Here is a 20,699-nt window from a genome sequence, read left to right on the forward strand (position 1 = left end):
CATTCAGAGTATCAACTGCAGCAGCTGTTACATGCAGTAAATGTGATAAAGGTGATAAATGCACATACAGTATATCATTGTGGTCTGAGACTTCAGGCTTGTGAAGTTGAAAGAGCATTTGCTGATGCTGCCTCCTACCTTTTGGCTTCCTGTGCTGCTGTGTAATAGTGAATAGTACGAGCCATTGCCGTGATTCCCAGAATTCATTGTCACTGCAGCATGAACAGGGAGACCGAGCTTCTTCAACAGGGGCACAGAGTGGTTTAGACTGAGTGCAGCTTCATTTTTATTCTGAAAAAACAACAACACTGAATTACTGTACATGACGTCACGTCCTTTGTCTCTTTGTTAGATGTATTACAGGGCTCAGTTGTACAGACGTAATCTGATTTTATTTCGGCTACAGGATTGGGTCAAATCTTGAAAATGGGTTGCTGATTATCGCAATTTTTTTGGATATCTCAATCCTGCTACATAGTTTTGAACAACACATACTAAGGGTTTTATCCAGATCAAAACCAAAACTGGATTATGTGGTCTAATCCAACTTCAGAATCCTTTTTTTCTCTCCTGTGAACAATCCATTTTCAAGATTTGATCCAATCCAAAATCCTGAATGACTGGGCCCTGGTGAAATGTGATTTTTACTGGATTTTAAAGGAAATAATTGACATTTTTTAAAAGTAGAATCACAAATGTTTTAATGTATTTCCACACCTTAGTTTTCTTAAGAGCCACTGACGCCTGTAACTCTGCATCATCCATTGTCATGGAGACCTGAGATTCTGCAACAGTTGGGGAGACAACCAACAACACAGAGGACTGCATCCCATCCGGACTACCCCACTCCTACAAATATTGATAGCAAGTGATGCAGTGAATCTATTTGAGATCCAATAGGCTTTCGGATAATCTCGTAGTATGTTTACCTGAATCACTGTGCAGTTGTTGTGATACACCAGCGACCCCCGCAGGCCAGGCTGTGACATCACAACCCCACTGGCTCCCACAGTACACTCCTCCATCTGTATGACGGCTTCAGTGTCGTATCGTTGTTTTCCAACCCTGCAGGTGACTCTCAGTCTGCTGTGCTCAGGTAAGTCTTTGAGAGCAGGAAGGTTGTGAGTGAGCTCGCCCTCCACACTCAGCTCCGGCCAGGGCCTTGCATTCAGCCTCAGGAAACCCCTTTGGCCATCCAGTTCGGTGTCCACCGTCGCTGTCCAGATACCCTGAGGGTTACTCCACACTGAGCCATTCAAATGAGCCTAAAATGGACAGAACAGTAAGGTCATTATCACTGCTGGTAGTTGCAAATAAAACTAATTAACACACTTCAAGATGCCTCATTCTACCACATTTTAACAAACAACATTTACCCGTAATGGACCTTTTAATTTGGCAATCAATCATATTTGTAAGAGTAGTTTGATCTTTGCAGCATATTCAGTTTTGTTCGGATTATTAACTGTATGATGGAAACGGCCTCATTTCTAAATATTAATGTGATGGACAACGGTGTCAAAGCTTTAGTAATCATCCACACCTGTAACATTGGGCACTTTGACTCCAGAGCCCAGAGCCACTGTGTCCTTCCTTTGGCCTCTACGACTCTACTGGCTCTTATATAACACGTCCCCGCTTTAATGAACAGGGCCTGCTCAGAGCCTCCAGGAGCAGTGGCCTCTATGGTGATCATCTGGGGCACACCGTGGCTCCTCAGCCCAAGGAAGGAGTGTGTGAGTATCCCAGAGAGAGTCAGAGGCCTGCAGGACTGACTCAGCTCCAGGGAGAGGTCCTGGTTGTCTGCTCTCAGAAACGAGGTCAGGGTAAGCTGGCAGGGGACGACTGTCAGGAGAGACTGGAGAGCCAGGGATGCTGGGAGGACTGTTCCCTGTGGTGCAGACACACGTGGAGAATGTTAATTGGTGTTGAGAGACTGGTGGAAGGAGAGTGATTCTGTCTCTCTCCACAGTGGCAGCAAGTCAAACAGGGCTCACAGTAACCTATCTTAGCAGCTGTGTCATCTGTTGTGTTGTTCTGCTGCTGTAATAAATGAGCTTGACCTTCTATTGAGCTGTAAAATGTATTTAAAAGGACAGACGTGAATCATGCAGGAAATCCCAGTTCTTTAACTGTGATGAAAGAAATGACAATGTATTGTCACAGTCAGATGTAGCAGTAATATTTACAACTTAAACATATATGTTTATTCAGGTTTCCATGAGCAGTATTACAGGGAACTGATGCATAGTCTGACCTGTAGAGCTGGACAGTAGTTGGTCACATTCACAGCATAGGAAGACTCCTCTGTCTGTGAAGCCTCGGTTTTCCCCAAACTGCCCCTGAAATAACAACGTCCCAGCTCCAGGCCAACCACCACGCCAGGCAGATGTGAAACCTTTAAGATTAAAGCTCCGTGAGCAGGAAATCCTAGCGTCTGTATTGCCTCTATAGAGTGCTGCACAGATGCTCTCAGGCTAAGGTGGGGGTGACATGATAAATGCAGACTAAGGCTGCCTCTTTGCTCCCCGTCAGCCTGGAGAACGGTGCTGAGATTTGTGGAGCAGCCAGAACGGGTGATGGAGATGTTGGCTGACGTCTGCGATGGCAGGAGAGTCTATAGAGGAAAAATTAAAAAAGGGAAGATCAGAGCCAGGACTATTCTTCATGCTTTCCAGACAAATCAGATACAAGTACTCACTTTATAAAGTTGTGACACATGTACAGTCCTACAGTTAGATTGCTTTTCAACACTACATCAGTGACACAAATACAGAATTACACAAACAAGACCATTGCTGAAAGGATTCACTGCTTTAGAGTTTACATTAGTTGCCAAATACTGTTGAGATCATTCTGGGATGCAAAACTATGATGTCATTAGTTCTGCAGGTACTTGGTCATAAACCAAAGTACTAAATAAATTAAAATTTTGCCCTAATGATGGTACTAGAAGTGACAAATTATGACATTTCTCTGTTTTTCTGTGTCAGACACTCACTAGCAAAGCTTGGAGAGCACTGCGGCACTTGTCTCTGACCTTAGTCCTGACATCTGTGCTACTATAATGCATAAAGTTTGTGGTGCATGGGTCAGGTGGTGAATTAATGCGCATTTCAAGCATTCCGTGCATCTTTTTTGTTTTACGTTATATCAATTTCTAAAGCTATTAAATATGACAACTTGTTTGGGGTTCACTTTCTGCAGGAGTTCCTCCACTTCAGAAGTTTTTTTTTAAATGTTTGGAGCCATGTGCACTACCCTCTATAGAAATTTTGTTTAGGAATTCTTGACTTAACTCTCCTGACTTTTCTGTTTCTTCGTTTCTTCCTCTATTTCTGTGAGTGCACATGGCCCTTCAGTCTCATGCCATTTTATGGTAATTGGTGGGGCGTTTACCTATGCTAATTAGGATCAACTGGCACAAGCTTTCAACTTACAAGGGCAACTGGATTCATTATTATAAGAACACAGGTGTGAACAATTCTGTGGTTTAAGAACACGTCATGAATCTGAAGTAGACTTTTCTTAAGGCCTTTTTTAAGGACAAATTTAAAGGGGAACACCACCTAAATAAGGAATTCTAATATGTTTTTTTAAGGCCGAGGAAAGTAAGAAAGGTCAATCAATATTTGTGAACATGAGCTACTCTCTCTCAAAGCCAGAAACAAGAGAAGTAAGTCTCAAACTTCTGATGTCATCAGGTATAAAGTCTGGAGCTGCTCCATCCACAATGAATGGCAGCCTGATTTTGTGGACCCATAGAATGTTTGTTTTCCTTTTAATACCCAAATTAGCTTTATCCTATTGTAGTATTCTCAGCTCTGAAACAGAAAATGTACCCATTAGCCCAGAATATTCCCCTGGCTGCTCTCAGTGTTATCTATAACATCTTTCTCCATTCATTGTCTATGGAGCAGCTCCAAACTTAAAACCCTATGACATCGCACATTTGAGATTTAACTCTAGTTTTAGAATTTTGGAGAGAGTTGTTCATGTTTACTAATATTTTTGGACTGTGTTAGACCATAGGAGTAACACGTATGAATCTTGAAAATGGGCGTAGTTTCCCTTTAAGAAAAAAGCAGGAAGATATTGGTGAATGAGGCTCAAAGGTCGAGGCAATCCAGCCAATAGTTGCTGAGATGTTTTGGACTGGGCCAAAGAGACAGATATCCCTAAAGCCATGCCACAGGTGTAAAATCCCTTAAGAGGTTAACATTCATTTCAACTATGGTCTTGTTTATACTTTCTGTTTACTACAGTATTGGTGTTATCAGTGTGATTTGTGCTAATGGAAAGACAAGAGTCATCTCCAAGGTGAAGATGCTTCTTTTGCTTTCCTTCTGCTGGGAAACAAGATTCCTGACACTTCTTGTTTCCTCTCTAACCTTCAGTAAGACACATCGCTGATGGACAAAAAAATTCCAGCTGATCCTCCTGTCTTCTCCTCTCTTGTGTTGATTTGCCAGGAGGAGCAAGGAGCACACATCACTTTCCACCTCCAATTCAGCTTGACCAGCAGTGGTCAACATGCTAACAGTGACCTCCTGTGGTGCAACAGTGGTGGCCAGGTTCTGTTGAAGTGTGACCCTGAAGGAGGTGGAGGGCTCAAAGGCAGCAGTCAGGTTGATCAGAGCAGAGCGGGTGTTGAAAGAGACCTGAGCACTTCCAGACAGGGATGTGTCACTGAGCTGACCTGACCCCTGGAGGTCTACTCTGTTGGGGATGATGGAGGTAAGAGAGGCCCAATGATGCTGGAGAGTCCACCCAACTTCAGCCTTTTGGTGCTTCAGAAGAACAGACAAGATGCACTGACACGAGTCCTGCTCATTTTCTAAGCTCAAAGAACATTTGAGTCCATCTTTCCCTGCTTGTCCCCGTACAGTAAAAGAGGTTTTCTGTGGTTCTCCTCCCTTGACTCTCCTAACCTGCACCCAGGCCAGCCTCCCCACCCCTGTACATCGGACAGAGAGCAACAGACTTGAGGTGTTTGAGTCCCATGCTACGCTGACATCTGCCCAGATGTGACACCAGCTTTCCAACCTCATCCGACCTGTCACCTCTGCCTTGTGTGTATCATTGCGGGTCCCAAACTCAAGCATCCCGTGCCAGCCATAAAGCCCAGGCCTCTCCAACCTCAGTCCCACATTCAAGTCCATTCTCCAAGGGCCAACAGCCAACCCGACCCCCAGGGCCCATCGCTGAGGGCCAGGCCGCAGCAGGAGCCTGACACTAGATGTAGAGGGCACGCCCAGGTATGTCAGCAGTAGAAGGGAAGAATGAGTGAGGTTAGCTCTGAGCTCCCTCTGACCATTGGAGCTGTAACAGCCTTTAGCTTGAACAATGAGGCTAAAGTGAGTGAGCGACAGGCCATAGCAAAGCCTGCTGTGTGGTCTATAGGAGCGAAAGACTCGTACCTCCACAGGGCGACCCGCCACATTTCCATAGCACTGGGCTGAGAGACGGTCTGCGGTGGCGTCCCCTGTGCAGTTCATCTGTGAAAACAAAACCCCCTGTTGGCAAAGTTTGTTTTTCAAGGAAGAAACTGAAGGAGGAGACACAAGGATTTGTGATGAATTACTGAACTTTAGACCAGACACATACAATTTTGTGGTACACCAACATGCTAATCTGAGCCCTTACTGTAAAACAACACATGCTTACAGTTGAAACAGTATTTCAGTTTTATTCTTTGTGGTTCATTTGATGCTACCGCTCATGGTGGAACAGTGGGTCAACTTCTTTAAAGGAATATTTTGAGAGTATGCTCATTCTCTCTCTCTTGCTGTGAATTATATGAGAAGATTGATACCACTCCCACGTCTGCTCTGCAAATATAAAGCTAAATCTAGAGACCTGTTAGCTTAGCTTGGCATAAAGACTGGAAGCAGGGGAAAAAGCTTTGACTTGAAGGCAAAAGGTAACAAAATACCAGCACCTCTAATTAGCTGTACTTTTCAGTATGTCACACTATTTCTGAGGTTTATGTCCTACATGAAGAGCACAAATATTGTTGTTCTGCTTTTGGAATGTACAATGTGGAAAGTTAAGTGTGGTGTCCCTCAGGGATCAATCCTTGGGCCCTCTTAATTCAAGTTATATATTCCTCCATGTGGACAGTATTTCAATTCTCTCTTATATAATATCCAACTCTTGCCTATTCTACTCTTACATATATATTTTGCACACTTGTAGTATAATGCAAATACAGTATTTGTATATATTTCTTGGGCACATATGTGCACATATTTAATTTATTTCTATTTTTTTCAATAACATAGCTCATATTTTTATATTTTTTTATGTTTATATGTATATATTGTAGCATCATGCACATTTTTACTCTACGTTTATCTTCTTATAATTTCTCTGTGTCTAAGTAGTATAAAAGCAACTGTAACATTTCCTAAATCTGTGACACACAGATTTACAGATCTTCTCACCATTGATGTCGGGCCTGTGGATTAACTGATGACTATATGTACTTCAGATTTAAACACAATGCTCCACAAATATGTAAAAAATGTGGATAAAGATAATTAAAAAAATTCATTCACAGGCAGAAACTTGAAATGAACACATGTAAATTATGTAAAATTCACCTGTAAAGAGGTGGGTATGACTCCCTGGAGCAGCGTCATCTGTTGCCATAGAGACAATACCAATATAGCTGCGCCGTTTTTTGATCCAATATTAAAAAGAACGTCGACCATTCTCTCGTCGTCCATGTGAAGAGTCAAGCCTGTGTCCAGACCTTCTGTCTCTAGCTAACAGTGGGAAGAAAAACATACAAATAAAGGAAAGATGGAAATGCATGTGTACATATTATAAGAAAAATAACATATGACACATCAGATGTCGTTAGAAAAAAAAACAAAAAAAAACGATAGTCCTGCACCTGGTAATGTGCTTTGGCCTGTACGGAGTTTGATACACCGCTTTTCAGAAGGGCTTTGACTTGATGCTGCAGCCTGGAGAAGTACTCCCATCGTGGGGACACCTGGTCTGTCCTGCCACCACTGAATTCAGCTTTAAGATGTTCAGGTCCAGCCTGCAGCTCTGCAAGGACTGACAGTCGACCGCCATCCTGGGCCCACCTCACCTGGGCATCACTGCTCGCCGGTACACCTGTATCCAGAAGACAAAGAGATTCGGACACCAGAAACGATTATGATGTATAAAATATAAAACATGTACGAATTAATGATTTACCTGTGGCACTGAGCAGGTGGAAGGAGTGAGACAGTCTGGCGTTGACCTCACCCATCCCTCGATCCCAAAGTTGGCGACTTGCATTCACACACAAATGCTCCGCCCCAAACCAAACACACAGCCAATCACGGGCCACAGGGACTTTCTTTTCCATCATGCTTTCTTCATCTTCTCTGTCCAGAGAATCTCCGGGATCCTCTTGATGTCTCAGCTCCACACTGTACAAGGTCTCCATCACTCTAACTCTCAGCTGTCCTGCAATTAGACAAAGGAATAGTTCAGATCTTTTGAAGTGGGGTTGTATCAGGCACTTATCCATAGTCAGTGTGTGACATACAGTAGATGTCAGTCAGCATGCCCCCAGTTTGGCAGCGAAGCTAAGCAATGTACTGATGTTTTACACATAAAGAAAATGTCAAAACAAACATCATGTAACATCATGTAATTCTATGTTACTGTAGTTAGTATTTTCAAATGAACCTCTACCTTCAGTGAGGGTGTCCGACCGCCCCAGTGCCCCATCCAACCCCAGGACTGGAGGCAAGATAGCGAGGTTGGCCATGGAGTGCCTCAGGTCCCCAGACACAGCCAGCTGGAGACCCTGGGTGTCTTTTAGAGACCCTTTGACCTGAGCTAGCAGAGCCTCATGCCCCTGTATATAGGAGCCATGCAGAGACACTCTGGAGGAGACAGTAATGAGTTCAAAAGTCCATAAAGAGACATTCAACATTGTTTATTACATATATGATCATCTCTGTATATCTGGGTGCACAGACCTGTCTGAGGACATGTTGGCAGCCATGTTTATATGCAGGTCAGTTGTAGAAGGCAGCAGGCTCTGGGACACGTTCACCCACAGTCCCACGGCTCTGTCTCCCCTCTGGAAGGAGTGGGACATCTGGGCGTCCAGCTTCACCCTGTCCTTCCCATCAGCCCTCACATGTACTGAGCTACTTCCTGTACCAGCCACTGAAAACATATCTGCAGTGGCCTTCACCTTAATAAGAAAAACAGCAAAATGAAAAGATAGTTCAGATGCTAAAAGGCAGACAATTTTATTATTTGTTCTTAATGAAATAAATTTATGGTAAGACACAGCCCACCTCTAATGTTTTGGGAATCTTTGATTTGAAGGGATGGCTGAGTGAGGAATAAAGGCCGACTCTCCCTGATGTTCCATTGAGCTGTACAGAGAGCTAAAAGAAATAAATTCATCAGACATGCTGACCATTAAACAGGCAATAATTAAAACACTGAGTTGTTCTTACTCACTTGACACTCCTGTCGCTCTATTCTCAGTTTCCCTCGGGCCTGATAATCAAAGTCACTGTTGTTTTTGGGGTTCCAACATACATTTCCTTCCACTATAGCGGAGGAGGGGAGCTGCAGCTGTAACAGTAATGACAGGTCACAACTTTGGCCTTTTCTACTGTAAACTACACTGTACGCTGTCGGAGGTGGACTTGCATCACTTGTTAAACTGCTGACTGCAATCACAATACATCATTCAAGTCAGCACTTGGCCATTGCGTTATAAGAGAGGCCAGTTTACCTGAAGCTGATGGGTGAAGTTGGCGCTAACTTTTATCGTTTGTTGACCTGAGTGCAGAGGATTCAACTGAACTTGTCCGAAGAAAGTCAGTTTCTCCTTGCTGCCCACTCGTAACCTCCCTCGTACGTCTTTCTGGGTCTGAAAAAGAGTGTGACACATACAACATGTATTAGATACACAAATGTTTCCAATATCTCGCTAGATCTTTCACCAGCAGTATATAAATTAGATGCAATCTTCCCCATGTTTTGAGATCAACATCAATGTGTTTTTTGCGGAAGTTAGGTCACTCTTACACTGACTTAAATATTCAAATCCAACACACCATTTTAATGGCTCTGATATCACATTAAAACCTCATAGAACTCTGCATGTCTGTATATTTCTCTGTAATTTAGCTCATAACTAACATGTTTACCTGGTTGCTGGTTACAGTCACACAGATTTCTGAGTCAGATGGAATAATGTCTGAGCTGAAAGGATGGATGAGCGCAGAACAAACCTAAACATGGAGGAGAGACACAAAAAATAATCACAGAATTTAATTCTCCTTCACTTTATGTATCATACATCAATATATCAACTTGCACTTAACTTACAAAAGGGCTTGGTGGTTTGTAGCCAAGGGTGAGGGTGTGGATGACCTCTCTGTTGCCGTGGAAACCAGCTTTCGACTCCAGGACGTAGAGGCCTTTGAGGAGGTCGACGGTGAAAGTCTCACGCAGGAGGAGAGTCTGAGGAAAGGTCTGGAAGGGCTGTCTGTGCGATATGACATCGCTGTTAAAGTCAGCAGTGTTCTTGCTGCCATTGTTTATTGTAATAAATTCACAACTATCCTAGAATACATCAACAGATTGATTCCAAGTTGTTCGGTCAGAGGCACAGACCTGAGCTGCAGCATGGCTGTTTTCTGATACATCTTCTTGTCTTTCTTCAGCTCCTCTACTGCTCCCTCAAACTCCAGTTCTGTGGACGGACTTTTCAGCTTCGAGAAGGTCATCTTCAGTATCGCTTGCCTCTTTTTCAGATTCTTAAAGAAGTCAGTAGATAGTCATTCTATAATGTGCTAAAAGCATTTAAAAGGGTAGAATTTGTTCCCAACCTGGACCCTATTTTCCCAGGTTTTTGTGTCTAAGTGACTAACGAGAACAACAAGTTTTGGAACTGAGCGAAAGGGCTGCAAGGAATCGCTTGGGGCATGTTCGCATCGTCAGTTTGCGCCCAACTAAAAGTGCTTGTTTTGCAACTGACAGGCTCAGATTGTTATTTTAAGTGTCTTACAACATTATGGAAAGTAGCTCAACAGAAAATGCCCTTTATGTTATAGATTGAGATCCTTTTTTAAGCAAAAACAGCCCCAAAATCGCCATCACCAAACCCACCAGACCATTTAAATAAACGGTAATTTTTTCACTTTAGAACACACTTCATTTAAAGTTGACAGAAACAAAATAAAACTCACAAAAACCATCTTCTTTCATCTTGGCACTGTCCCAACAATCCCCAGCTCTGGTTTGGTTGAAATAAACTCTTAATTCACCCTGTCAGGTGTGAAAATATGCTGCCTCTGTAAACGCTAAAATGACTGTTTTTTTCAATGAAGTCTGGTGGGTTTGGCGATAGCAATTTCGGGGCTGTTTCCGGGTAAGCAAAAAGGATCTTAGTCTTAAACAAAGAGGTCTATGACTGTAGGGATCCTTTCCATAATGTTGTCAGACACTTAAAATAATTATCTGAGCCTGTCAGTGTCAAAAACAAACACTTAAAGTGGATGGTGCACAAATGCCCTGTTTTGGGTGCAGCAGTCTCCTTAATACTGGGCCAATTTTAAACTTGTTGTTCCCAGTAGTCACTTAGACATAAAAACATGGTAAGATAGGGACCAAGGTGAAAAACACCAAGGTTTCCCTTTAACACCCATTCAATGGCCCAGTGCCACCACCCACCTTATCCACTGTGTTGAGGGCAGCAGTGAGGCTGACATTGTGCTTGCCATAGGTGAAGGTCATCTGCAGGGTGTGGCTGAATTTCGAGCTCTCCAGAGAGACATCTCCTCTCAAGGTCGGAGTCCACAAGGAGCTTAATGAGCCAGAGGCCTTCACACTGCGCTTCCCCACCACGCCCCACCCTCCTGCCTTGGGGAAGGACAGAGGAGTTGCAGAAGGTATGCACATGTAAAAATGATGTAGCATAATTTCCCCAGCTGGTGCAAACAAATGAAATCTCATTGTAAGAGATTTAAATTTTCCTGATACAAATATAGCCTCTCATCTCCTCGCCTTACTTGGATGTAGGTGGCAGCTGGTGTGTAGAGCTCCAGACGGGCCTCCCTCTCCCTGCCCCTGTCCCTGTAGAAACCCTCCAGCATGAGGCCACGGATGATCAGCCACTTATTGGCCGTCAGCTCTGAGGTGAGCTGGAGCGTGTGGCGCTGGTGCTGGCTCAGTCTGTGGGCAGTGTAGATGTACAGCCACGGCGTGTCCATGTTAAATGTACCTGGATGATAATACGAGAGATGCTGACCAGTGCCAAAATGCTTGTACATAATAATTTGAAAACATTATATGATCAAATATAGCTGTTTTACCTTCCCATTTTTTCTGCTGGGTGTCTTCAGGAGGGGTTTTCCAGTGTAATCCAGCCACCAGCGGCATCAGGTTGTTGTAGTTGATTTTGAGGTGAGTGCTGCTCTCAGACCCGAGCTGTCTCAGGTGAGAGTGCAGAAGCTGAGTCCTGTAATTTAAATTCTTCTCTGGTACCTGGAGACTGAACTGGAATAACAAGAGAGCAAATATTTTATTGTATTAGTTTGGAATAGAAAGTATTTTGAGCCATCATAGACGCAGTTCTGTGTACCTCCAGTGTGTAGCTGGTGTGATTCTGTGTAGATTGGTTTTTGAAGGACTGGCTCAGAAGAAGTGTGCGCTTATTGTTGATCTCATCCCAGTGTTTGCCGTAGCTCAGGTCCAGGGATGATTTAATGTGGCTGGGGCTTTCCTCGTGCCTGAGGTGGATCTGTGGACGCACAGAAAAGAGAAACCGCCGAGCTTTTGATCACAGAAAGGACCTCTGCTGTTCACTTACCTGTTTCACCCAACCAGGAATGTATCAAGCTCAGAGGCATGCATGGCAAGTACCTTGTGGTTGATAGGAGCCGTGTTGGAGCAGTAGAATTCATGATCTGCTCTCATGATGTACGTGAGGTTTGAGTCCCTCTCGCTCCTTAGCCTCTGAGACGTGTAGCACTCCTGACGCAAGTGCCTGGCATCACCTGTATAGAGGTCAAATGTCAGGGCAAAGTGATGTCAATGATATATTTGTGAAATGCATATTCTCCCTAAACTTTGCAGTCCCTCACCTCCCAGACCATATTTGAGCCTGAGCGCAGAGCTCCACAGTGAGCCCTTCTGCTCCATCAGTCCCAACATCCTGGTGCCGACCACGCCAGGTAACAGGAGCTCCGCCTCCACAGAGTACTGCCTGCTGCTGCCGTCCCGCCTGCGCTCCAGGGCCACTGACGTGGGTAAAGATGAACACACATGTAAAATACATGTAAAATGTAAACTAGTGTTTTTAGAGATAATAGATGCATATTATTTGGTTGGATACCTGACAGTGATGCGGTTTCTCTGAACACATTCTTCACAGTCGCAGAGAAGCTGGTCTTCCTGCCCAGCCCACGAGTAACATTAGCAGAGAGGATCATGGGATGTCCATTAGCGGCCATTTTGGCTTCAAGATGATAGCGCGTTCTCTGCTCTGACAGGAGTGTGTGACTGTCGACCAAACCCTAATGATAACAAAATGATTAACATCTTTTATGGTTGGAAAATCATTTCAGGATTAAATCCACTCTGCAGGAAAGTTACAGACAATCTCAGTACTTACCATGATATAATAATGAACACCATCAATCAACAGCTCCAGCTTTCCTGACTTTATGTTCCTCTCTTGCTCCAGTTGCCCTGAGAAGACAACAAATTATCAGTATTAAACCCTGACAGATGGTGAGTTGTTTTTTTTTTTATATCTGTGACCAACCTTGTATGTGGATGGTTTTCAGAGGATGGGTGATCCTCAGCAGCAGTCTGTGAGGGTTGAAGCTCAGGTCCAGAGACATGTCCCTGGGGATGGAGGACTGAGGTGTGGCCAGGAGGAGGTGGATGGAGGCCTCTCTTGGGAGCCAGGTGCCTCTCTGAAACATAAGTAGGGGTAGCTTTGGGTGTTAGCCACTGTGAGACAAGGTAAATAGAAATATTCAGAGTGAAGACAGAATCATCTCAAAGGAGAAACCCATCTGTAGAGCTTTGTACTTCCTCACACCTGAGGGAGCAGTGAGTAGGCAGCCTCCAGCAGGTAGTAATGGAGGCCTCTGTCCAGCTTCAGCAGCCTGAGGGAGAGGTGGACTGGTCCTGGAGCGGGAAGTGAAACACCTGTGGCAGGTGACGGGTAAGAGGCATTGGAGCACAGCTGCCAGCCGACCATCTTGGACCCTGTGAGGAAGCAGTTACATGGTGGCCAAAAATGGCAAATAAGTACTGTGAGAAATGTTTCATTCCACATTTAGAAAGGTAGAGATAGTAGGGATAAGAAATAGTCAAAAGCAATTCAAAAGAGTTAATATAAACAACTGAACGATTTCTTTGTGTCATGTATGATGCCACACACAGTATTTGAGGACTTACATGTCTTTGGTGTGCATGTCGTCTTCTGGACTCGACTCTTTGGCCCCTTTATTTCCTCTCTGTGGTCTCCACTCAGCTGAAACACTCTGGAGCTGAAGAACACAAAAATAACACACACTTTAAGGAAAACACCATTCGAAACACCTCCTAAAGCTTGTCATTATATATTATTATAACATATCCACATATCATTATAAATACCAACTAACAGACACTAGGTTTATTTTTTTTGTGTTGAATTCAATAATAATTTATTACTGCTATATACTTGTTATTCTAAGATAATGCAACCTGTTAAACCATTATTTTAAAAAATATACAAAAAATAAGTGTAAAATATACGGAAGCGTAATACGTAGCATAATGCATTAAAAAATACTTTCCCTGTTTTTCTGAACTAACATGATTATCTCAGAATTCCAAGAAAAGTTTTCACAGAAAAAAAAATCTGCTTTTGTTTTTCTGAATTAAAAAGATGATAACGTCATTATTTCAGGAAGACAAAAATATATCAGATTATTATCTTAAAAATAATTTTTAAAAAAAAACAGTATTTTTTTTTCCTCTGAAAGATGTTCTGAAGAAATAATCTTGTAATTTTGGAAAAACAGAGCAGAATTTTCTTTCCTCAAGTGAGTGCATTACATTTCATTGAAAGAAAAGAAGTGCAAAATTCAGCAAGCAAATTTATAGTAAAGCACAATATGATACAATAAGACATGGTTCTGCCACCACCTTATTTACTGGAGGCAGCGTCACATTGTAGCAGGATGTCAAAATAAAAGTCCTCTGCTACTGTCATGTTTGTATTGGGGGTGGCAAATGCACATGTTCTAAATATTGGGGGGGGGCGTTCCCTGCATCCCACCCAAAATCTACACCTAGGCAATGTATTGCAGGTAATAAGCCTGTGCGATCTGTAGGAAAGAAGCTAAAACATGCAAAAATCCTCTGTCCAGCCTCATCCTCTAGTTTATTGCCCACATAATACATGTAAACCCTATGCTAATCCTTGTAATCAGAGCCCACACTCACTTGAGAGAGATGATGTCCATGACATCCTCCGGTGTGTTAAGTGTGACCCTGACATCCCGCCCCTCCTGCAGCTGCACACTCCCATCCAGACTGGTGGAGCTCCTCAGTTCAGAGACCCAGTCCACTGCAGCCTGACCCAAAGCTCCATCAACCCCCATCCTGGCAGACAGCCCCACGTAGGCACTGAAAATAAAGACAGAGGTTACATTCTTCTGAAGGTGCAGTTTGAAACCAAATGTCAGAGTTGCAGCCCCTGTAACACATGCTAATAAACACGTACTTAGGTTTGATGTATCCAGTCAGGGAGAAGTGGGAAGTGTCTCTGTAGTTGATGTTGCCCTTCAGACGCAGCGACAGGAGGGAGGTCATGTTGATGCCCAGTTTGATGGGCAAACCAGACAGAGACGGTAAAACCAGCTCGTCTGTCATCAGCACGGCCCTGTGGTTCAGCTGAACCTCATGACCCTGGAGGACAAAAGAGGAAGGGCGGCAGAGAGAGAAAATGAGAGGGTCTAAACAGACAGAGAAGAGACAGTCAGACAAAGTTAGCGACTGTGTGAATAATCTACCTCCAGTATACCTTGAGCAGTTCGACAGCCAGTCCTGCCATGCTCAGCGACAGCTGGTCAATTTGTCTGTAGAGATCTTCACATGTGAACACACTGAGCTCATTGCCAAACACCTTCACGCCGACCCAACACTTGGGACGGTTCTCCTCTGTTCTCCTCGTCCCAAACAACTGGAAAAGACAAGGACCAAACATGGGGTGCAGACTGATTGTTGTTAATGAAATTACCGTCTTTCAATGCAAACGTTACGAGTAGAAATCTTAAAATGTATAAAATGCCCCTGCAGTGTAAACCCTTTTCACTTGATAATGAAGTCATTTTAGCTTTTGTTATTTTCCCATATGTACCCTTAAAGTACATTTATATAGGTTTCTGAATAACTGGTGGTATTTGTTACATGTAAATATGCAGAGGAATTTATAATTATTTAACAGCCTCTGTAATGACTCCTTATGTGTCCTTATTGTTCATTTTAAAGTATAAAACTCCAGCAATGTTTTGTTAGCAAATCATACTGTAAATTCTCCCAGATTAACCCAGCAAGAGCATTTCCAGGGTATTAAAAATGTACAGCAATTTGTACTCCTCTCTAGAATTAAAATTTGACTAGAAATATTCTTTGTGTTGTTGCCTAATCTTGTCTTTTATCTTAGCAATTATCAGAGCACTCCGTCTTCGTCTTTGCTGTCTTTACTCGTCCGATTCATCAAACTAATCGTCAGTTGTTTTTTGCTGATTTATTAATGGTTTAACTTGGGTTTTTTGTTTTAGCAAAAATGCCAAATATTTGATTAGTCCTGCTTCTCAAATGTGAGAATTTTTGCTTTTCCTTGTCTTCTCATTCTTGTAGACTTAATATCTTTGGGTTTGCAGCTGTGACAAAAATTTGAAGACATCAGTTTGGGCTTTTTCTGACATTTTATGGATCATGAATTGACTAGTCAAGAAAATTTATAGGTATACTATGCAGAAGTTGTTGGTTACTGTTTTTTAAACAATACTGCCAGCAAAAGCAAAATTAGAAGCAACCCCAGATTAGTGTTTCGCCTTGCCATATTTGCATTTTTTCAGCTCTGTGTCTGCAATTTTCATAGCGTCCTCTTGCTTGCGTGCTGCAAAGTCCCAACTTCAACTGTGTGCTGTGCCCAGGAACATCGCAAACACAGCAAAAAAAATGTAGAAAATAACAAAATAGAGGCACAGGGTAGAGTCCCCACATATTAATACACCACCACATGCTTTGAGAAGGATTATTTTTCTTTCTTTTTTTTAAGGAAAATCCTGCATAGTAAACCCTTAATTGATATGAACTAATCATTAGCTGCAGGTGACCCTAATCTCAGCATTTACTTTCACTATCTCAGAATTTTACAAATGCACTGTCAAGAAAACAGTATTGACGAAAAGTCTAAAATCTCAAATGAAATGTAAATGGCTTCTGGTCTGCTGCAAAAACCTCCCCGCCTGTCGTACAACAGTCCTGATCTCATTATCCCACGTGACCAAGCGTACATGTTAAACTTGCTGCCCCCTGAGACGTGATGACAGTCTTACAACAGCCACAGTGACCTCACCATGGCCCTGGCCTGGCTCAGATAACTGTTGGTGCTGGATAAACACTTCTCTTTTTCTCCTCTACGGCCATCATCTGTTTTTCTTCTCGTCCTCCTGGCCTCTTTGGACTGCGACTTTTGACTTTGAGCTGCAGACTCTGCATTGGAGTCATGAGCCTGGTGACCGAAAATGTTCTTCAAAAGTGCCTCAGCATTTTCAACGTGAAGGTCCACCTTAGTTGGGAAACAAAATACATGCATTCATTATTATTTTGTAAGACTTAATATACTTCTGGGAATCAAATGGATACCAAACTCACTTCCAGAAGGTTGTGGGCTCTGCCATGAAAATATAGTGTGAGGTTTGCAGTGGCAGATCTTGGTAGAAATGATCTGGGAGAGAAAATCAAAGATGTTTCCACATTTGTAATTCCCATACCTGAAACAAACAAAGAAGCAGAAAAAGGAACAGAGTACACACGCTGCACCTTTAAATTCATCATCATCTCCTACTTGTGCAAATATTTGTCTTAAAAATGATTGAGTTTATCTCTGTTTGTTGTGCAAGATAGTTTTGTTTTTGCGATCATGGAAAAGTTTGACAACTTGCAGCTGAGGTGAAGGCATCATTACCTGATGAAACAGTGTAGTCTGAGTAGGAGGAGTATTTCAAAAACTCAGCTTCGAAGTCTCTGCTGATGATGTCATCGGGTAGTAACTCGATTAGGGTCTGCTTCATAGGGTCCTCGCTCCTCAGGACATTAGTCAAGTGACTCCATACATATGAGCCCACTGGAGAAGCAGGACAAGAAGATAAACAAGATAAGAAGGAATCCCCTGCCATTGCCTTTGTTGCCCTCATACCGTTCACTACATTTAGAACAATTACAGCATCAATAACTCAAGAAAGTCCAACAACCAATTTAACTCTATAAATCAAACAATGGTTTCAAAATAACCAATTTATTAACATAAATCAAACGTGCAGCTCAGAGATACCTAGGATACTTTAATAAACAATAAACAATAAACTATAGATATTTAATTGGGGCTACAATTCCGACACAGCGTTTTTGTAGAAGAAAGATTTTGTGATAAATTGTAATATAGGTACTCAGACTATATTGCAATATGAGAAGTACGGTTAGGTTAAAGCAGTGGTTCCCACAAAAGTGGGTGGTGGGTCTATTCTAAATTAACCACAAGCGACTCGTGAATGTGTCAATTTTTCAAAAAAACACAATTTATATTTAAGTACAGTGAATTTCTGGAACATAACTTTTAATTTGAAGTGTCGTTTCCTGCTGTAGAGTGGGTGACCAATGGACAGCTACTTGACAGAGACAGAAAATTAGCTCAACAACATGGCTAAACGCAGGTATGATTCTGAATATATCAAACTGTGTGGACATTGAAGTAATGACTAAGGATAAATCTGGACCCCGCGGCTGGACCAGTTGGGAACTACTGGATTAAAAAATAATAAAGCGTATGAAGAGGTTGTGTGTTCGCAAAATAACTTAATCGCTTAATTGTACCAAAATAGTTGGTTACATTTTAAACATATAATCAGTGTCCTTAACAGCTCAAGTTCTCGTCAATCACTGTTCAAAGGAATTGAGTTGCCTGCACATGAGGCCTTCTGTTATTCTCAAAATGAGTTTTTACAACATGTCAAAATTCTGAAGTTTGATTTTGTTTTCTTTGAATCATTTTGCACCAGCAGAATACCAGAATTAGCTTCTTTAATCGATGACTGAATAATAAAATACAAGAAAAAAAATACATTTTGTGCAGTCTACAAACATTATGGAAGAAATTCTGTTGGACAAATGTAGTAAATCATTTATACAAATTGAGAAATAACAGTGACCCAAGAATGGAGCCCTGGGGCACACCAAACTGTAATTTTGTTAAGTGAGAATGGTGACCCAACATCTGAACAAACTTTTCTCTATTACGAATATTATTTTTTGGCCATGCAATTGCTGAGTCGTGAAAACTATATTTCTGCAGTTAGAGTAAGAAAATATAGTGATTCGCTGTCGCAAGTGCTTTTAATTGATACAGAAATATGGTACAATTATTTATTTTTTAATCAAATGCAGGTGAGATTGTATCTGTCATAAGTGGTGTAGTCTTTATAAGCCATACTGATGTGTGTAGGGAATACAGCTGGATTTTAAGTCGGTGAAAATTTTTATAAACAATTTTCCAAGCATTTTTGGAGAAACATGGTAGAATTATTATTATCAATAGAAATTGGTCTATAAACAGAAAAACAACACGGAATTTCAGAACAACTGTAGACACTTTTACGCCTTGTGGCACAACACTAGCCCTAACCAACTACTCAGAGATGAAGAAAATATATGTAAAAACGGCTACAATAAAGAAGGTTTACATGTTTGGTTAAAGCACAAATATGACCATGTGTAGCAGAGGCCATTTTTTACTCGGAGAAGCTGCTATTAGCATCTCGTCTACAAACCACGAGGTTTAATTCACCTTGGCTGGAGGTCTCATTCCTCAGAGTCGTCTTCACCACTTCAAACACGTCCTGATCAGGGCAACGCATGAGCTGCTGGTATGCAGCAATTCTGACCTCGGGATCCTCCTGGGAGGAGCGGTACAGCTGCAACAGCACAGACCTCTGAAGGAAGGAAACTGCTGTCAGTCACTGATGTTAAACTACCTATCACCTCTTCACCTCCACCTCAACTCATCATGAATCAATTAGAAAGGTAGCCTCTGTATTACGAACATATGAGAGATGAAATCTTCTTTTGAAAATGAACATTGGCTTATAATCAATCAATAAGTACGGGATAAGTGCCTTGTCAAAATAGTTTGCTATGTAGAGTGAGCTGGAAGTGATGTATTTTTACAAATGCAACAAAAGATATGTGAAAAAGTGTGTTGAAGAAATGTCATGATGCCATTGTAACAAATGATAAAATTACTACAACTGACTTAAGAATTAGTTTGAGAATTAACTCACATCAGCTGAGCAGGGAAAGCGTCTGAAGGCTTGGATGGCAGCAAGTCTCAGCTCCAGTGCAGATGAATGGCCGACCATGAAGCAGTTTAGCAGAGGAATGAAGGTTGGAGCAGACAGACCAGTGTTTCCCACTGATTTCAGTGTATAAAAAAGCTGTCAGGTGACAAAATATGTACATATTAGGCATTTCTCACTAGGTTCAGTGTCAATATATGATGTGAAGTACACCTCTATCTGAGAGCACCTTATCTTGGGTGGGCCGTTGTCCTGCACAGCCCTCCTTCAGGGTGTCCTCAAGCGTCTGTATGAAGGTCTGTACCGGAGGAAGTTCACTACAGGAGGCTTGAGACTTTTGGCACAGCTGATAGACCAAAGATGATCCAGCTAACAGCGCCTTGGGCTGCACTTCTTGGACCTGCAGTAAGGCCTAAAACAGACAGCAGAGATACAGTGACGCTGAGCCTTCAGGCCTTCATGTGTCTTTCACAAGAGTTATAAGAAATTATGAGGATGTTTACTCGTATGGATGGATGCAGACGCTACTTATCTAACACATTTCTATATGATATCTCTGACTTCATATTGACTATTTTGTCTCGGGAGTGAACACCAAGGCCATAGTTTCGGCCTTGAGTCGGGTCTTGAGACCAATTTTTTGAAGTCTTGCACTTGTGTTGGCTTCATGCCATGTCGGACTCGGATTGTCTTGGTCACAGGCTCCACTTTTAAGAAGTGGTCAGATTGTTCCTGGCTGCTGATTTGGGTTCAGTTGTACAAAACTTTGCCTGATTCTACCAAACCCCCAGGAACAGCGCCTGGCTTGAAACAAATTTGACATAGTGACCAAAAACTGAAATCACAACTTGTGGGTCCAACAAGTGATGCCACTGGGCCCAAAAGACTTTCCACCTAGACTTACATTGTGAAATAGACATCTGTAAAACTGTAGATACATTATTTTGAGCACCACAACCCCCATAAAGTGACTAATTTCACTATCAAGATTTGATTCATTAGGTCTGATCACTTTTCTAAAGTCAAGAAGAGCCGCACAATAAAATAATTTTGTGCCAGTTTTGCAAGCAATGC

The 20,699-nt window shown here is 42.3% G+C and overlaps 1 protein-coding gene across 1 annotated transcript in view; it reads right to left on the reverse strand.

The window, feature by feature from the left end:
- Positions 1-20,699, reverse strand: part of LOC117271565 (uncharacterized) — a 47,521-nt gene that overhangs the window by 18,399 nt on the left and 8,423 nt on the right. Inside the window, exons 11-47 of the mRNA XM_033649827.2 lie at positions 19,855-20,037; positions 19,611-19,763; positions 19,118-19,262; positions 17,243-17,401; positions 16,930-17,048; positions 16,631-16,843; positions 15,068-15,226; positions 14,768-14,952; positions 14,488-14,670; positions 13,453-13,544; positions 13,091-13,260; positions 12,809-12,962; positions 12,656-12,732; positions 12,377-12,557; positions 12,126-12,281; positions 11,905-12,038; positions 11,624-11,782; positions 11,355-11,538; positions 11,052-11,263; positions 10,714-10,902; positions 9,655-9,797; positions 9,367-9,526; positions 9,186-9,269; positions 8,768-8,905; positions 8,488-8,604; positions 8,319-8,411; positions 7,992-8,212; positions 7,702-7,895; positions 7,216-7,470; positions 6,902-7,131; positions 6,606-6,770; positions 5,421-5,498; positions 2,258-2,617; positions 1,544-1,891; positions 930-1,265; positions 718-849; positions 139-291 (exon numbers count right to left, since the gene is read on the reverse strand). Of these exons, the coding sequence (XP_033505718.2) occupies positions 139-291; positions 718-849; positions 930-1,265; positions 1,544-1,891; positions 2,258-2,617; positions 5,421-5,498; positions 6,606-6,770; positions 6,902-7,131; positions 7,216-7,470; positions 7,702-7,895; positions 7,992-8,212; positions 8,319-8,411; positions 8,488-8,604; positions 8,768-8,905; positions 9,186-9,269; positions 9,367-9,526; positions 9,655-9,797; positions 10,714-10,902; positions 11,052-11,263; positions 11,355-11,538; positions 11,624-11,782; positions 11,905-12,038; positions 12,126-12,281; positions 12,377-12,557; positions 12,656-12,732; positions 12,809-12,962; positions 13,091-13,260; positions 13,453-13,544; positions 14,488-14,670; positions 14,768-14,952; positions 15,068-15,226; positions 16,631-16,843; positions 16,930-17,048; positions 17,243-17,401; positions 19,118-19,262; positions 19,611-19,763; positions 19,855-20,037 (6,414 nt within the window). The remainder of the gene's footprint in view (positions 1-138; positions 292-717; positions 850-929; positions 1,266-1,543; positions 1,892-2,257; positions 2,618-5,420; positions 5,499-6,605; positions 6,771-6,901; positions 7,132-7,215; positions 7,471-7,701; positions 7,896-7,991; positions 8,213-8,318; positions 8,412-8,487; positions 8,605-8,767; positions 8,906-9,185; positions 9,270-9,366; positions 9,527-9,654; positions 9,798-10,713; positions 10,903-11,051; positions 11,264-11,354; positions 11,539-11,623; positions 11,783-11,904; positions 12,039-12,125; positions 12,282-12,376; positions 12,558-12,655; positions 12,733-12,808; positions 12,963-13,090; positions 13,261-13,452; positions 13,545-14,487; positions 14,671-14,767; positions 14,953-15,067; positions 15,227-16,630; positions 16,844-16,929; positions 17,049-17,242; positions 17,402-19,117; positions 19,263-19,610; positions 19,764-19,854; positions 20,038-20,699) is intronic.

This window comes from Epinephelus lanceolatus, chromosome 12, assembly GCF_041903045.1.
Source record: "Epinephelus lanceolatus isolate andai-2023 chromosome 12, ASM4190304v1, whole genome shotgun sequence".
NCBI classification, from domain to species: Eukaryota; Metazoa; Chordata; class Actinopteri; order Perciformes; family Serranidae; genus Epinephelus; species Epinephelus lanceolatus.